The sequence below is a fragment of the Lycorma delicatula genome, chromosome 8 (genome assembly GCF_047948215.1).
Source record: "Lycorma delicatula isolate Av1 chromosome 8, ASM4794821v1, whole genome shotgun sequence".
Classification (NCBI taxonomy): Eukaryota; Metazoa; Arthropoda; class Insecta; order Hemiptera; family Fulgoridae; genus Lycorma; species Lycorma delicatula.
This window is the reverse complement of record NC_134462.1, coordinates 53847569-53867045: the sequence shown is the minus strand read 5'-3', so window position 1 is coordinate 53867045 and position 19477 is coordinate 53847569. Positions and strand designations below refer to the sequence as shown.

The 19477-nt window shown below is 27.4% G+C and overlaps 1 protein-coding gene across 2 annotated transcripts; it reads right to left on the bottom strand.

Moving 5' to 3' along the window:
• Positions 1–3083: 3083 nt before the first annotated feature.
• On the bottom strand, positions 3084–17681 carry Taf11 (TATA-box binding protein associated factor 11). 2 transcript variants are annotated; one of them, XM_075372809.1, is made up of 5 exons: positions 17034–17681; positions 14142–14229; positions 8616–8712; positions 8389–8481; positions 5777–5914 (listed from the first exon to the last, which is right to left on the bottom strand). In XM_075372809.1, exons 1-4 carry the CDS (start codon positions 17468–17470, stop codon positions 8402–8404), a joined length of 702 nt encoding a protein of 233 aa, XP_075228924.1. In that variant the 5' UTR covers positions 17471–17681; the 3' UTR covers positions 5777–5914; positions 8389–8401. The 2 variants fall into 2 exon arrangements, with proteins under 2 accessions (XP_075228923.1, XP_075228924.1); XM_075372808.1 differs by lacking the exon at positions 8389–8481 and having other exon boundaries at positions 3084–5914; positions 17034–17680.
• Positions 17682–19477: the final 1796 nt, after the last annotated feature.

Here is a 19477-nt window from a genome sequence, read left to right as displayed (position 1 = left end):
AAAGAAGTTAAATCATTAAAAAAAAAATCTAAAAAAAATTTTGTCTTTTAAGTTTTGTGTCATGAGGAGACATTAGAAAAAATTTAATAAATTTTAAATAATGTGAGGAAAAAAATGTTATTGCAATGCTTCCAAGTTCAAAAAATTATTTTTATCAAATGGACCTTTATGGGTATGTACATATATATGTTGGCCTGCAAGTGGTCTTATAACTCTAGAACCCACTGCCCGATTTTTATTCAAATTTGGTACACAGGTACTACCTTTGGGGAAAAGAATGAATTAAATTTTTGGAAAAAGGGGTAGAAGTGTTTTGGCTGAAATAAAGCAAAAGTTGAAGTTATTTTTATGAAAAAATTTTTATTTAATATTCACCCCTTCCCAAAAAATTACTATACATATTTCTTTAGGCATTTCTTGATCGGCATAGCCAGGAAAGTTATGCAATTCATTGTTGGGCTTTTTTATATTTTAAAGTAGGTGTTAGAAATAATTTACTTCTATAATATAGAGATTAAGTAATATTTTTCTTGAAAATATACATATTTATTTCTTGGTTATATGAATATTTCATACATTCTTCAGATATGAGTTAGCTGAATTCTTCTCTATACCACATAATCTTAAGGATGTGTAAGTTTTCTTTGGATAGCTGATTTGGTTCTAAATGAAAAAAACACTTTTTTCAGTGTACATTTAATCTATTCAACTGCTCTCGTATGAGGTAAAGGCACTTGACTTTACAAAAAACTGTTAGTAGGATGAATTTCTGTGCGTAATAAAGGGATCTTCGACAATCTAAATTGAGGATATTTGTGTTGTGGTTCCTGTCCAAGGTTCCTCTATGGAAATCCATCTTTCTCAATATCCCATCCTTTTTCATATCCTTGATTACTTATTTTCCAATTTTTGTTTACACCTTGCCCACCCTGAAAATGCTAGAAACTATAGTCAGAGCATCCTTGGTTTCTGGTAGGGAGCTGCCTGTGGACAAATAAAAGACTGCTGTTTCCTTTTTGGAGTCTACATAATAAACTTAGTAGCTGAAGTACATGTCAGATAAAGTCATTTCTTACAAGCATAATCCTTAAAACACAAATAATATATAACAACAGTTTTTTAATCACAAATAGGTTATGAGGTTATTTTTGATCATTCAACCAAGTCATATTAATTCTTCATTAGTTAAGACCGCATCAGTTTTAAATTTATTTTAACTGGATTGTTTGAAAAGATTAGCTTTTTTTAAAATCTTAATAGAAAATCTAATTTAAATCTCTATTCCATATGCTTCAAAATAAACCTCTCTCTACAATGATTTAGTAATATCGCTGCCCTGTTCAGTCGCACCACTCTTTTTATTGCTAATTCATGTCGGCATTTGGACATTATATTTGGCTAATTTAGCAGCCATCATTAAGCTTCCACTTCATTTTTGAAGAGATAAAGAGCTAAATCTTATCAGTATAACAAAAGAAAGTATATTAGTGGCTAAAAACACTTGTTAAAGAAATCAGTTTTTTGGGCCAGTTTGTTTTTCTGCAACAGATTTAGTTATTCACCTGCTTTAAAAAATCAGAGTTAAGTCTGTATATATTATATGTTGCTCTTCAACTTATTTTGTTTTCTTGGGCATTGGAAAATTATAATATACTCATATATAAAATAACTCCTGTTTGATTTAAGAGTTAACAACTATAAACTAATAACTCATCCTGTGTGCACTACTGTCATGAATGTGGATCACTACTTATACAACCTAACCTAAACAATTAATAGAAATTTTTAATTTAAACATAATAATAGATGATTAACTAAATGAGTTAATAACAATTAATATATCTAGTATTGATGGTTAACTATGCGATGTTTAACAATTTTATTCAATACAGCTTCAGCTGATAGCAACCTACTTCAAGTTGCCACTCCCTAAAAATTTCAAAATCCTGTAGAGCTATCAGGTTAAAGATATTATTTACTACCCTTCTAGGATCTATCATTTTACCAATTTTGTTTTAAGAAAAAATTAAATAGTACTATTTCTAATGAGTAAACTGAAGGGTCAAAAAAAATATTATGAGCAATGAAATAACTTTTACATTCTCCAAACCAAACAGCATTAATTAATGTAGAATTATATAATTCATTTCATAGAAATAATGAAAAGTGACGGTTAATGAAGATTTAGTATTCTAGAATGCATGTATTATCAGTCACACTTTTCATCTGAAAATTATATTAGTTAAAAAAAAAAAATATGAAAAATCTAATTATTTTTAGATTTTACATTTAAACTTGCATTCATTTTTAAAATGAATGTATTCTAGAATGTCTAGCCTTCATTATCTGAAAATTATATTAGTTAAAAAAAAATGTTAATTTGGATTTCTTTCATCCTTGCATATAATGATCAGAATATATCCTATGTACTACTAGTATACCAACAAAAGTTTGGGAAACCACTTGTCTAAATAAATGCCATATATCTATTCCACAAAATAAATATAAATTATAACTGAAGAAATAATTATCATCTTTCTTGTGTTGTCACCAAGCATAATGATTATAGATTATGTGATAAAGTTGTAAGCCACTTCAAACACAACATAGCCATTCTCAAGAATAAAAAGAAACCTTCGTTAAGCTTACTAGGAAACTACTTTAGTGAGACGAATTGCATATTTCATGTCAACCCCACTGAAAATCTGTATTATATTCATTCTAACAAGAAGTAAAACTTTCACCCTGTTCATTTCAGGAACTGGCTGTACAGTGAACATCATTACTGTCAGAGGAAAATCTTTCATGCCTTACCCATATGAAAAACTAATCCAAGTATACCTAATCAGTTGGTTTCTTTTTTTTTTTTGAATGAATAAAAAAGGGTTAACACTTTAACTATGATGTTCAGAAAGCCTATAATTTATATTTTTTTTAAAGATGAACAATAAAACCATCACTTTTTTTACTCACAATTTATGACAAACTGATAGATATGTAGCTTATACTACATATCTATATAACATTACTGAATAAAAACAAAAAAAAAATTAATACATTATCTTTTTATTAAAGAAAAACGTTTAATTCATTTTTTGATACAAAAAATCACTGACAAACACCATAACAAGATATATACTTACAAATAGATTAAACAAATATGACGATAAACATAATCGATTAAACTTTTGTTTTCATCACAGTATTAACATTTTTTTTGTCTATTATTATTTCAATAAAAAATAAATTAATAAACAGCTTAAAAATGTATTCTTTTTAACATTAATTATCAAACTATTTTGTCTTAATTGAGTAATTTGTGAACTATTAAAAAGTATTATGAAAACCTGTAATATGAATTGTTTGAAAAAAATGCAAACATGCACTGCACTATAAACATACAATCATTTATAAACAACATACATGTAAAAAAATATTATACCTTAAATAAAAAAGAAAAGAAACTAAAATAATATAATATTTATTTATTTTCTTCTGTTCCAAAATTCCATTAATTTAACCAACCAATAATTTTTCTGCGAGACTCCATCACTTTTTCATTAGTCAAAACTTTTACAAAAATTAAGGTGCAATATTTAAACAAAGTTAATGCAATAATAATGATAAATGTAAATGAAAACTATGCGTTGACAACTGAAAAAAAAAAAAATTGGAAATGAATAGCCTGATCTCATCATAAAGAAGTGATAAAAGGATGCAGTCTGTCTCTGTTGTTAGTATTAAATATAAGTCTAAGAATTAGTAAGAAATTCTTGAAACTGTTCGCATGGAGTGCATCACTTTATAGCACTAAAATATGGATAACTAGGAAAGCAAATAAATACATGGTGTATAAAAGAATGTTGAAAATTAGAAGGGCTGATAAAATACAGAGAGATATATTATGTTGATAAGATGAGGAGAGGAATTTGTGGTAGATTCTTGAAATGAGATGAACTAGGTTGGTATGCCATGTTATAAGACATTCATCTTTTAAAAAGTAGGGGTAATAGAGGTCTTTTAACCAGCTAATTTGTAGCAAAAAGAGATGTATAGAAGGTAAAAACTATAGATGAAGTCAAATATCAAAACTCATGAGAATACAGTGATTATGTTGAGGTTAAATTATTAGCACAGATTAGAAAACAATAGTAAATAACTGGCACCTGCACATTAGTTAGCTGGTTTTTGTATGTTGACGCAGAGCTACACTGAATACATGCCAAAATCTGCATTAAAGTACATTGTATGTGATAAAAATGTTGTACAAATTGTTTTTTTTAAACACACACATATGGAATAAAATAATCATAGAACTTAATAATTATTGTTTTTTTATTTTTGTGATATTCATTTATTTTGAAACATTTAAAATATTCTAAAGCCACAACAAAAAATAAACACCATTAGATTTTATTTATTGTGATTGCGTTTTTTAATTGCAATTTCTATGGGTGTTTGTTGATTTAGTTTTGTAAGTTTCTTAGTTTTGTTAGAATTTTTGGGTATCAATCATTTGCCTCAATAGGAAAAAATCTGTAGACTCTTACAGTAATTTGTGGTTAAAATAATGTAAACTATTTGTATTTTTCAACTAAATTTAATGAAATTAATTCAATAAATTAGTTTTATGAAATTAAAAATCTGGTAGTAATTTTTGGCGTAGTAATAGAAAATGAAAATGATAGAAGTATCCTATTCAAAAGCTATTAAAAAAAGTAAAATAGTGAGGGATGTATCAGTCTCACTAGATCTGCAGAGTCAATTTATTGGTTGAATTTTATAGGTGAACTCTTGTGGGACTAATCAATCTCATGCCTCAAAAAAGGAAAATGAGGAGAGAGTTCTGCAAAAATAGGTAGTTATTTGTTTGTTATTGACAAAAAATTGTAAAAAAAAAATCTAAACATTCTGACTAAAACCAAACAAAATTACAAAAAATGCTTTTTTCAAGTAAAATTTTGGCATTTACTTTCATTTTTTCACAGGTAAATTTAAATATATAAACCAATTTAAAACTACATTTGCCTTTCATTAATGCAAAAAAGGAAAGTAAGTTGGCAAAATTTTACTTGAAAGCTCATGTTTGAGTAATTAAATTGCAGATACAATAAGTTTACAGTTTTTTCAATTTCAATATTTTAAGCTGCCAGTTGTTAGCAACTAGTTTGACGGTACTTATTGTTTTCTACTCTGTACTCATAATTTAACCTTAACATAATCACTGTATTCTTATCAGTTTTAATATTTGATTTCATCTATAGGTTTTACTTTTTATACTTCTCTTTTATTACAAATTAGTTATTAAAAACCCTCTATTATCTACATAATAAAAGATGAATGTGACATACCAACCTAGTTCATCTCATTTCAAGATTCTGCCAAATTCCTCTCCTCATCTATTCATCATAATTGTTTTTACCAGCCCTACTAATTTTCAATATTCTTTTATACACTGTATTCCACGAAAAAATAATTTTGCAAACAAAGTACTGCTAAATCAAGTCTATTGAAGTCAAGTTTAACAATTCTAATTTCAGTCGCGCTTCATTTATCAACAAAGAATGTATCGTATTATTATTCTGATTATAATATTCTGTATAAAGCAGATTTCTCAATTATAACCACTTTCTTATAAATAAAGCAGACAAATCATTGTTCATTAAGACACCTTTTCAATTTTACAATAGAAAATTAAAATCAAAATGAACATAAATTAAATAAATATATTCCTTTCATATAAAAAAATGTACTGAAATCTTCACATATGTAGTTATAGGTCATAAACGAAATGCTGATTTTCTTGCCCTTGTGTTAGGAATTTGACCTTTTAATCTTAATCTTCTAACAGCTTCTCTTAAATGTTTTGGTTGCAGTGCTCCAGTATCTCCTTGTGTTTCCATTACATCCAGCGCTTTAAAAAAATTATTACAATTTATAAATAAATTTAATTAAACTAATTACACCTAAATAAAGCACAACAGATGAGTTTAAAAAAAATAATATTTACTTCTATTTGATTTTCTTACTCGGTCTTACTCAAACAAGTTTCTTACACAGCCTATTCCTGGGTAATATATATATATATGTATCATTAAAATATATCATTTGATTTTCTTACCCATCATCTTTACTCATTTTTTCAAAAATCAAAGAAAAATAATTACTGCACAGAATTTTAAACTCTGATTATACAGAGCTATACAACCATGAGTTTTTCAATAATTTTTTTCTTCTTTATTATATTTCTGAATTCATTTTATAAATGAAATCATGAACTACTTATTTTTAAATAAATAATTTCTTTTTAAGATGTGAAATGTTAAAAAAACATCATTTATAACCTGAATAACATTCTCACCAAATCAAATGACTTGTATGTTATTAACAACATAAGACAAGATACCTCTCTGCCTGCTTTAGGCTATAATAGTAGCAGTATGAAATTTCATTGATTTTCTTTTATCAAAAGTAATAATAACATATTTTTAAATATTGTTATATTTTAGAAATACAGCAATTTTTTATTATAATCAGTTCTTGTTATTTGTGCTCATTTTTATTACACAATAATAAAATTTAAGGAATCATAATTTTGACTACTTTTTTTTGACCATAACAATAGTAGTTAAATAAGTGGCATCTTACTTTGTTTGTATTTGGATATTTAAATGTTTGATATTGTACTGCTTGTTGAATGTCAGAATGAAGAGCTGACAGGAAAAGATTTGGAAAATGGATGCATAGGTAAACAACAAATATAAATCTAGTTTTACAATATTCTTATTAAAAAAAGAAGAGTTTTATATTTAACAAGACAGCTACCTGACAAAGTTTCTGAATTAAACATGTATTGAAACTTAAAATTCAAATGAGATCTAGAAAAATCAAAGATTTGCATTAAAAATAGAATGATGAGATAAAGAACTATAAATCTAATTTTACAATGCAGTTATTAAAAAAAAAAGAAAAGAGTTTTATGCTTAGCAAGATGGTTGACAAAGTTTGTCAGTTAATGAAACTTAAAATTCAAAAGACAGCTAGAAATATTAAAGATTTGTATTAAGAAACCTTTAAATGAAAAAAATAAAAATGAAAGTTTCTTTATTAAAAGCAATCAGTACATAAATTGCATTACTATCTCTTTTTATATTTAATAGACAAAAATACTTTATTTCTTATATTATTGGCAACAAAAGTAGATTAATAATTAACATTAACACATTTTTGTTACAAAATATATGACATTGCTTCATAAATAAAAAAAATCATTTGTTTTTTTAAAGTAGTTTGCAAAATGTTGATTAGTTAAGTCGTGTAAAATGTAATAACCAACGATTCATGATTCCTATAATAGTAATAACTACATAAGTAAGAAATAAAACAAATTTTTTAAATTTGTTTATTTTTAATGAAATTGTATCTAAAACACATTAATTTTATTTTAGTGGGTTAGCATGAAATACAACATTGCTTTTCCTCAAAATATGAATTTCAGTAAGTGGTTTTACTGTTCATGGTATACTACTATAATGTATGTATCCCCAATAAATAACAAGGGAAAATCATGGATTTTATAAAGCTTTCAATTGAAAAATTCCTATTTATTTACAGTAAATGTTATAAAAATCATTTTATAACTTATAAAGAAATTACAGTTTTTAACAATAAAGTATTTTTTTTTATCAATTTAAAAGCAGATGTAACTGTACATCACACTCAGATTCCTTCTGGTATGAGATGCAGTATTCAGAATAGCTAGTGCAAGTCCAAAATAAACATAGTCTGAAGTGTTTTCTTACTGATGTCTTTTCACCTAAAATTGGCATTTTATATAAATTTATAAAAATAAATAATTTGTATAAAAAATTCATTAATTACCATTCATTTCATGTGATAAGATTGCTGATAACAGAGTATATAACTGCATGAATAAAGTAAAGTTATGCATAATGCATAGGCTACAATAGCATGCAATGGTGAGAGGTGAAGAACAGTGTATCAACACCATATCTTGTATTGTAGTTTGGTTTGTACAAGGTATACAAGTAAATAAATTCATTTTATTTATGGTAAGTTGAATATACCAATATTATAACATCACTAAAATTCAATTTGTCAACTTGCATCAAGTTGTGTTTATTTAGATATCTTTTGTAACAAATCAAATATCTTGATTAGGGTACACATTCACGCATTTCTGAAAAAGATAGTTTATCCCTTGCTCTTCTATGATCTGATAAAAAAGGAATGTATAAATAAATTTGAGTGAAATACCTTAAATGATCACAACTCTAATAAAGATATACATAAGGAAGTAAATATGTTGCATAAAGAATACAAGTACAGGAATACTGGATAAAGAAATTGAATTAAAAAACTTCATACCAAAGACAATGTTTCAATACATCCAACAAATAAAAAAGGATAGTGGATGCCGAAGGATGAGGTTCTCAACAAAACAGGATTGTAACTTAATATCTGAAAAGAAATAACAAGTATATGAATAATGATATATTTCGGTTATTTGATAAGAACATTTAATAAATAAATATTATTTTAACACAACAATAACAATTTCACTACAAGCAATAAAAAACTTACTCATACCATACCTTGTTCAACAACTTCACCCACAAATACTTTTGCAATTCCAGACATAGCTATAACAACATTCTGTGAAACTGAACAACCTGTGATGGTCTGCATTAACTGAAAAAACAGCAAAAAAGAATTCAAAGCAATAATGATTCAATTGAGATTTATGCAACATAATTAATTATTATTTTCAGAATGTAGATTAAGGTAAATTTTACAATTTATAAGCAAGATAAATAAGTTACAATAATGCTAAAGTGAAGAAACTTTATTTGTTAATTACAAAAAATAATTTGTATTATCTGTAATATTATGGAATACATTTATAAATCAAAAGTATCTATTTTTACCCAGTCACATTAAGAGGAAGAAATATCTGTTTAGGAGATTAGTTGTTGAAGTGTTCCTGTAACTTTGAATTTTCATGAAAAAGTATTAAAATTAAAAAAAAAAAAAGCAATATAATTTAAATACAATAACCCTAATGTAAAAGTAAAATCTAAAGGCATTTTGACACAGAGAAAATGTGCTGTTCACATGGTCAACACTTGTGAAAAAAAATCAAATATAATAATAAAAAAAATACTACAGATCTTATATTTCAATAGAAAAGTGGGGGAGAATAGTTCTATTTGTTGTAATATTTTGCATTAATATACACTATTCTAAACAAGAATTAAATCAGAAATGATCATGTACCTTTTTACGTCTTGCTATTGAAAAAACGAATCAATTAAATTTTTTCTCAACTTAGGCTGACAGCAATTATTTATTTCAAATAACTGATATATAAATAAAACAAAACGAAAACAGTCCCAGCCTGTTAACAATAACACTATTACATTTATTAACTGCTAACAATATGTTTAATAAAAATTGAGATTTGGCAGTTACTGCAAAAAAGTACATCCTTTGTTTTTAAAAGAGCAGCAAAAGAAAAATGTTTTAACTTCCATAATACTTGATTTATTGCATTTGCACTATTAATTTATGAGAATTAGTTTTTTTTTTTTTTTTTTACATTTTTATAATTAATTCTCTATCAACTTTAACTACTGGTGTAGACATTTATTTACCACATTTAATTTTTTCCATTAATAACATAACAATTTTTGTAATATCAAGCATTAAAAAATGATAAATAATAACAAAAACTTTTTAAATTATATGAAATAAATAATTAAACAAAAAAGTTGGGTATATATTTCATTTTTGAATTTGAAGAAAATCAATACAATTTTGCATTACTGACAGATAACTTCTACCGCTTTAAAATTAATGTAAATAAATATGCAAGATAATTAATGCATGATGCATCTGTAATGCATCATGCAATGTTTAACGAGCTTGAAAATGACAGAAAATGTTGTTTGGTTCTCCTACAATCAACTTGAAGTTGTATGTAGTATAAACATTTTCAGGTTAGAAAATTGAGACTTCAGATAACATATGGTTTTCTTTCACCTATTTTCTTAACAAAAAATTTAGTTTCAGTTTCAATAATGACATTATTCAGTAGACTGAATTATAATGTGGGGAATATTTTGCAGTCAAATTTTAATGTTATTTAAGGTAAACATTGTTTACCTTACATTGTTTACCATTACATCATATAGAAGATGGTAACTTAACATCCAGTTTATTTTATTCAGGATTATTATGTTAAACAGTAAAAGAAGCTGGGTTTTATTCTGATTAAATACAATAAACTTTTCAGTATTTCAGAATATGTAAACAAAATAAAATAGAATATACTGTAGTGACCCACTTATATTTAAAGGATTTTTTAACAAGTTTAAAAGAAGAAGCTTCTCAATTCAATTTTATATATGTTCACACCTTACTCTTCACTGATGGACCACCAATCTTCAGAAAAAAAAACTACCTAAAAAGTAAAAAATAACACTTTTTCGATTCTTTTTTTAAACTGATACAAAATTAGGGGTTAGTAACCTGCTTGTAGTTATTTTTAATCTTATATAGATTTCTAGACCAACTTCTTTAAGCCTAAATTTGAAAAGTACTTTACTAATGATTATTATTTACTTTTTAAGGTAGTTATATGTTAGGTTTACTGAAATAATTTTTTTCTTCAGTACTGTTTTACAGAGAAAAAATCTTACACTATAAGTAATACTGTTAATGAAACATTATACAGAAACTGATATGAGAAGAGCTTATTTACATAAAACTATACAGCAATGCACACTCAAAAAGCAATTTACAAAAAGCTAATTACAAGGTTATTAGATATTGATCTCCTACCACTATTCAACAACGAAGTTAAAGCATCATTACTGATTATTGAAATTTCCCAACTGTAAAATTTCTATTTATTAAGGACATTTTTTAAAACTAAAACTCTATCTGGTGCTTGCTACTTTGTTATACTGTCTAACATCATCATGAGGTCTAAAGTAGCTCTGTCCCACATAATTTATTTTAAGAAGTAAACTAATATTATAAATTATACACAATTTGTATATTTAATGTTTATTAGACAAGATTAGCAAGTGTTAGGTTATGTTTGGTTACGTAACATCGTTTCAATGTAATGTAATTCATATAATATCAACATAGCCTAATGTTCACTAACCTCATCTAATTAATATTAAATATACAATACAAAATTAGTGTTTACATACACTAATTTTGTTTCCAAGCAATGTAGGACTAAAGTAATCAATATTTTCTATATTTATAATGAGCCAAGTGCTCCATTATTCTAGTTTCAATCAAATTTTTTTCTATGTAAATTGCACTTACTACTGATTAATTTTTTTTTTTTTTTTTAACTGAATTTTTACGGACATCGACTGCTAAGGTCATTAGCCCTCATCACATTCTTTAAAAGAAATTATTATCTCCATCAGGATCGTCATATGTAAGGGTGTAAAGAGCCCTTACATTTTATTTAAAAACACAAACTTCAAAATAAACATTAAAACATAAAAGACAAGGACAATCACAAACACTTACGGGGTGTAAAGGGCCCCAATATTAAAATATGAGATAGGTTCTCAAAAGACCATGAAATTAAAATTAAAATTAAACTTATCAATACCATATCTTTCTTTCTTTCTTCTACGAAGTCTCATTTATAGTTTGTTTAAGCACCCTCGGGGCGACCAGAACCGCAGTTGAGCAGTATATCAGTCGTGCCAGGGTGCCGTGGCATTTGAATCCTTCTTATATCAGGCCATAGGCATGCACGGCGTACACCCATAGCCTCGCGCCCTCAATCCACCCTTGAGGGTCCCCCCATGCCATCATCGGACACACCCCGACTCACTGCTCTTGAATGCAGGTGAGCCAAAATGGCCTAGGCAAGAGGGCTACCTCCCGTCACTATACGTGCCACGCTTCAAGACTCCCTTATATGTATATATAATACTACCGCTTAGAGTATCTTTTACCACAGCTTTAAACTTCCATTTTATAGACTTTTAAGAAGTCCACTGGCGTGTAAAAATGCAACTATATTTTCTTCATTTCCATTATCCAGATCAGCACTAATATTATTTGTAAGACGGAACCTCTTTCTGAGGTCCTCATATATGGTACACTCTTCTATTAGATGCTTGATTGTCAGTGTTTTATTACAAACACCGCACATTGGTCTCACTTCGCCGGTTAACATATATAAATTTGTTAATCGCGTGTGACCGATTCTAAGTCTGGTCACCGCTACTTGTTCTCGGCGAGTCAACTTAAAGTCGCTTTTCCATTTATAAGGAGAAGTTTTAACTGAGTTTAATTTTGTATTTAAACTCCTCCATTCAGCGTTCCACTTGTTTTTTACTATGTTTGTTAGACGGTTTTTAACATCTGCCACTCTTACAGGAAATGTATCCAAATCATCGCAGACTGTTGCCTTTCTGGCAGCTTCGTCTGCGATTTCATTACCTGTAATACCAGCATGCCCTGGAGTCCATACAAATACGCATCGCTGTCCTCGTTGTTTTAGTACGTATAAAATGGACAGGATGTTTGCAATTAAGACATCCTTAATGTTCTTGTTCCGAATTGCGACGAGTGCACTTAATGAATCGGAACATATTAGCACTCTCTCTTCGCAATAGTGTTCAGTGTAGCGAAGAGCTTGCTGAATTGCAGTGAGTTCTGCCGTGTAGACACTGGCCACATCTGGCAGTCTCCAAAAGTGGGCTTCTTCATTTACATATATCGAGCATCCAACACCATGTTCGGTTTTAGAACCGTCAGTATAAATTCTAATATGTTCTTCGTAACTACTGACGGTTGCTAAAAATTCCTGCTGGATGATCACTGCTGGTTTCTTTTTTATTTCTCCTTGAGAGAGATCCAAATTTGTATTTACCGCTGGCAAGAGCCATGGCGGTATTTCTCTAGTAGAAATTGCTAGTGTCTCTGGTATAGCAATTTCATATTTTCTTCTTAATTCGTGGTACCTAATTCCGGTTGGTCTGGAATAGGTAGCACGATGTTCATATACTGCAGCCATAGGATGATTCGTAAACAATTTATTATTTATATGAGCAGGGAAAGCCCATACATTTGCTGCATTATCTTAACAAAAGGATCTCTCTTCTATAATGTAGTGGCATTATTCCGGCTTCAGACATCAGACTAGCCGCTGGACTTGTGCGGAAAGCGCCTGTTTAATTGAACAATGTTTAATTTAAACTAATGTTCAATTTAAACTATTGTTTAGTTTAAACTAATGTTTAATTTAACAATGTTTAACTTTAATTGAACAATGTTTAATTTAAAGCGCCTGTTTAATTTAAACTAATGATTAATTATTTGAATCATAATTATTTTATGCCATGTTAATCTTCGATTAAGAGAAACTGGTCATTTTTCCAAAAGCTAGGGTGATAACCGAAACTAAATGTTAAAATTATTTGTATCATTAATAAATAACTTTAATATTTCAAAATATTTTTATTTATTACTTATTCCAACAAATTTTTGTATGTTCTGATTTTCTTCTCTATCTACTGATGGTTGTTTAACAATTGAAATAACCATCTATCTTTACATTTTAAGTAACAGTTTTCAGTTACAATCTTACTTTCCATTTTAATATAACTGCACAAAAGAAACAAAAAATTCTATGATAATACTGGTAATAAGAAAAAATTACTCTATGAAACCTAATTAAAAATAATAAAAACAATAAATTTATTTGTAAATACAAATTATTATTTACTAATTTATCTATTCTCTTTATTAACTGTAAACTAATACCCAATTATAGTAAACTTTTAACAACAGGCATGAGATATAAATTGAAAAATTCCAAGCTTAACCAAGATTCAAACCTGTTCAACCTTTTAACTTACATTTATTGCAAACTCATGCAATATTCATTGAATATTTTTGAAATTATGAAATTTAACTAACATATACTGTACAATTAAAATTAAAGTAGCTTAAATCACTTTGTAAAGGTTTGCTTACATTTCTGAATTAATCATGTATAGATAAAATGAAAATTTCTAGTTTTATACTTTTTTTAAAAATAATTAGATCAATTCAAATTGAAAGAGCATACTTACTCTTTTGATAGCTGCTTTAGGGAAAGCTGATCTTCTATACATCTCATATCGATCAAGCTGTTCTTCAGTAAAATTGGATACTAAAACCCTGTAAAATACAACGATTTATTTAAGAATCAACAACAGACAAAAAAAGGAGACATTCATAAATGGTTCTTACATTAACACGTACTGTATAACTAGAATCTTTGTTTTTGCTTAAAACATTCCTTCAGGTTCTTATACTTTATCAATTATAATGACATTTTAATTAATAAAAATGTAAATAATCATAATAAATGTATTATAAAAAATTCAATTTCTGAGTCTTCAGAAGCTCTCATGAGGTATTGAACACAAAAGCATATCTCAGTTCAAAGTTATTTACAACTTAGTCTACATACTTCTTAAATGAGAGCTACATAAGTAATTGTTTATATTTTACTAACCTACAAACATGTTTAAAACTACATTCAAAATTCTATATGGTATTTATACCATTTTTCTTGTCCTGTAGACCTTTAAAATGATGTATCACACAAAGGGTGTTACCATTTAAAATATTTGAGTTACAACTCCTTCTTTCTTTTCCTGTTTAGCCTCCAGTAACTACCGTTTTTAGACAATTCTTCAGAGGATGAATGAGGATGATATATGTATGAGTGTAAATGAAGTGTAGTCTTGTACATTCTCAGTTCGACCATTCCTGAGATGTGTGGTTAATTGAAACCCAACCACCAAAGAACACCGGTATCCACGATCTAGTATTCAAATCCATGTAAAAATATCTGGCTTTACTAGGACTTGAACGCTGTAACTCTCGACTTCCAAATAAGCTGATTTGGGAAGACGCGTTAACCACTAGACCAATCCGGTGGGTTGAGTTACAACTCCTGGATCAACCCCAAGAAGGGGTTAAAATTCTATTTCTCATTAAAAGGTAAAGTTCACAGACACCTTATCCCAAAAGTTACAGTATTCTATCTGGAACAGTTTTAAAGTTATTAAGGGGTTTCCTTAATAACTTTCTTTTGATTTCTTTTGATTTGCTGTATATATATATACTAGCGGACCCGACAGACGTTGTCCTGACGTGGCATTGTTCTGTAATAAATGCACAACACATAAATATAAGTAACTTATTTAAGTTAAAATTAGCAGGAACGTGGACGAAATTTCATTAATATGACTATTATCAGTTTGTGATTGTTGCATTATTGTAATGGGTTTATTGATTAATTATGTGTAGTATGGTTAATATTTATTTTCACTAAATATTGATATATCTGACGAAAATCGAAACGTCGTAAAATTAATAATTAGTATAATTAATATATATATGTGTGTATTACCTTTGTAAAATTTGTACTCAAAAATCATCAAAAGTACTAGATCAAATTCATTTAAATTTAGATATGGTGTAGTAGTGTATCTGAAGTAATCCATGAGAAAATTTGATGAAGATTGGTAGAGTCGTTCTTTAGTTCAACTTTAGGACAACATAACCTCCTCAAATTAACACACACAATGAGTCACCATGTGATTTGAGTTTAAACCTGATGCTTGTGTATTGAGTCTACTCATTATTTTTAACTATTTCATCAAATTACAATAATAGTAATTTAACTTTCTTATACAGAGAAAGTATATTTTAATATTAAATTTAAAATATTAAACCTTTTTTTACTTTTCTCATTTAATCTATGTTTTATATATTTTTTGCGCAAAATAATTACATAAGAAATATTATACAAAATAAAATAATGACCATTTGGTCTTCTCGCACAAAAATTATTTAATTTGCAGCTGTTTATTGAAGTTTCTTAAAAAAAAAATACATATATATATATATACACAACAAAATAGGCATTTATAAATCCTATGGCTACTCTAGCCTGGATCCCAAGTGCTCGCCCTTCCCATCCAGCCAGGGGGCCATGCAGTGTTCCGTTTTCCTTATGGTTGTGAGAATAATAATGATAAATAACAATTAAAGTATTCAGGCTTTATAGAAGGCTGAAAAAGAAACTAAATTATAAAAAATAAAGTAGTAATAACTGTGGTAACTAAAGTACACAGACCGTTGACAAGGAAAACTTCACAACTTATTCCTGATGCCATGATGACAGAAATTAGTTTTATTTTTAATTATTAATTTCTTTTTCTTTAATGGATATCTTTAATTGACAACTTCATCCCGAATGGGACTAGGGCCTTGGTCTACAGCTTAAAACTTTTCCTCTGATAATAAATTTATACTGCAACTTTAAAAGCAATCACTTGGTTGAAACCAATAAACAAACTTTCAACTTTATATAAGAAAAATATATAATTTTTTAATCCACTGAAACCTTTAAGAATATCCATTAATAATATTTTTTGTCATGAAAAATAAAATTTATAATTTATTTTTTCTTTATATTTAAATTTAGCCAATGATGCATTTGAAGGTTGTAATAAGTATAAAGAGTAAGTACATACACACTGTACTGTGACTGCAGTTGGGTTTGAAAAAATGTATAAATATTATTCTAGACAATAGTGTACTAAATGTCTGAAAAACAAATAAATTCATACTATACTTATTTGATTAAACATAATCATCATTTATATATTGAAAATGCAAAAAAAAAAAAAATAGTGCTCAGTTCACTGTGATGAATAATCATTTTTTAGACAATCATTTTAGTAATATGAACCAGCATTAAAATTTAAACATTGTTTCAATTCAAAATCTAAACTTTACTTTGAATTTAACTTCAATTTTTTTCTCAACAAAACAATATTTTGCCTTTGGTAAAAACCTATTAAAAACTAATTTAATGTGATATAAATCCCCTCTATGTTTCTGGTAACTAAGTATTCACAGTTCAAATATAGAAATTTTACAGTTTCAGAATACACATTACTTACTGCATTTTCTCTCTCTCTTCCTCCTCTAGTTCTTTCTTACTTCTCGCATCTTTCTTTTTTTCTTTATCTTTATTAAACGAATGGGAATTAATTGATGGCGCTGAACTTAATAAACTTACAATATCTGAATCAAACATCAGTTTATCATCACTTTCTCGATTTTCCTCTTTTTCCTCAGAATTAAATTTCATGTCAAGGTTAGAAAATTTTTCTTCGGAATTAAATGAAATACATGGTTCAACACTAGACTCTAAGTTGGAATTATCTAACCCTCTCGAATCCGAGTTATCTGAAGCGTCATCTTCACTCATTCTTCTACCTTCAAAACTGGACTTGTACGGATCATCATCTAAAATTAAAGATTGATTTTCGTGTTTTATAAATGTATCAGCATTATCGCTTAACGACTCATCTTCTCTATCAAATAAACTATTCATATTGATTGGCGCAAAAAAGCAATCTTCATTCAAGTTTATTCCTAAATGCAAATTACACTTTTTGGTAAAACAAGGAAATCTTAATATTAGTTTATTATAACTGTGCACTGATCTGTTAAAAAAAACTAACACATTCAACAACAAATTAATTGCGCCCACTCCATCTTGTAACTAAACTGTCCGTTAATATTTGGTTAGAAAAACGTTGAACAGCTGTATGTAAACAGCTGGTGTAAAACAGCTGTATGTTAAAACGCGTATGGACGCGCATGCGCTTGGCATGTAAAGTGTAGCCATGATGTCGAATCAAATCAATAACTTCTGTGGTGTTTAACTGTGATTTTCTTTCGAAAGTTCTCGTTGCTGTTTATTTATAAACCTCATTGAATTAATGTGTTGAATAAATCCATTTTTAATATCATTTATTACTGATATCTTTGCGTGTACGTATTTAAATCCACAGGTTTTTATAAAACGGCTTAGGTTACTTTGACCTAAACCGATTTTAGTTGGTGTAAACTTCCTATAAATCGTGAAATTTTTCTTATTTATAAATACGAAGCCTCTTGTTGTTATATCACTGAAAACTACTCTTCAAAAATTTCCGGTTTTCATTTATTCGATCTTCGCGCCTTTATCACGAAAGGATCAAGGTAAGTTATAGGTCATTGTCACTACTGACCATTGTTGATTGAACGATAATTTACATTTACAGTTATGAAATAACACGAAGAGTAATTTAAGTTGTTTTATTATAACCAATAACTTCTCGTTGTGCTTTGGTTGTTTTTCAAATTGTAATCTTTTTTTTTATTTAACCAAACTATCAGGGGTCAAATTCCATTGTAATTTCAGTAGTTATATCACTGTCAATTGTACGTTAATTGTAGAACAAAAAAAGTTTTAATTGTACTAAGTATACCAAAATTGAAATCTTTTAGTGAGCGAACAGTCTTCTGGAGTGCTTGTTAGTGAATATTTTTACAGATTTTGTTACTGAATAAAAAAATTCTTTAATTTAGTAAGTAATATTAAAAAGTTTTTTATTCAAATTCGAGCTCATTTTTGGTATTTTATTAACAGTCAAATTAAGTTAATTGCTGGTTATAGTTGCATTTATTTTTTTCAGTATCTTTGATTGTATTATTTTTTCTTTTATAAAATTTAATATTTAGATATGTATGTAAAGTTTATAAAAAAAACTAACAATGAATGTTATTTTGTTGCAACTTAAAAAAAAATTATTTGTGAATTATTTGTGAAAGAGAATTGTTAATTAATTTCCAGGCCTTCCACTTTTTTTGGTAGAATATTTGTTAATTTTTTTTTATTCTATTTTTATGAAATTAATTCCGTTTGATATTTATATATATATATATAAAATACATATAGAATGATTGTTTCTGTTAATATGGAACAATTTTGTTTGTTGTTTTTTGCATCTGTGTTATAAAATACATAGATTAAGTTAATTGTGTAGAACTGGCGATTCTAAATTTCATAAACTGAATCAGCTGTATTTTGCTCCTATCAACTGTTTTTATTATCATTTTTAAATTATGTTTCTGTTGTACTTTTAATGTTTAACTGTATTATAGTATTTTAAATTCTAAGTGTATTCAAATGATGTGAAACTGAAAGAGTTACAGATAAATAATATTGTAGGATAAACAATAATTTGATAACTTGTATAAAATATGCAGTACATTGGTGTAACATGAAAGAGAGCATTTTCACCTATTGAATTTAGCTGTTTTTTATCATTTCAAAAATTGTTTAAATTTGTTTCTTAAATATTTTATTAATCGGTAATATGATTTTAAAATAGCTGTAAATAAAATAAATTGTGTAACAAGTACTAATATACATTAAAACAATTAGCCAATTGTATTATAGTATCATAGTACAGATTTTTTTTTTTTTAAGTATATATTTTGTTTTAAATTTATTGTATATTTAATGGATCTGTTTGCTGTAGTTTCATAAAATAAAAAATTTATTAATGTC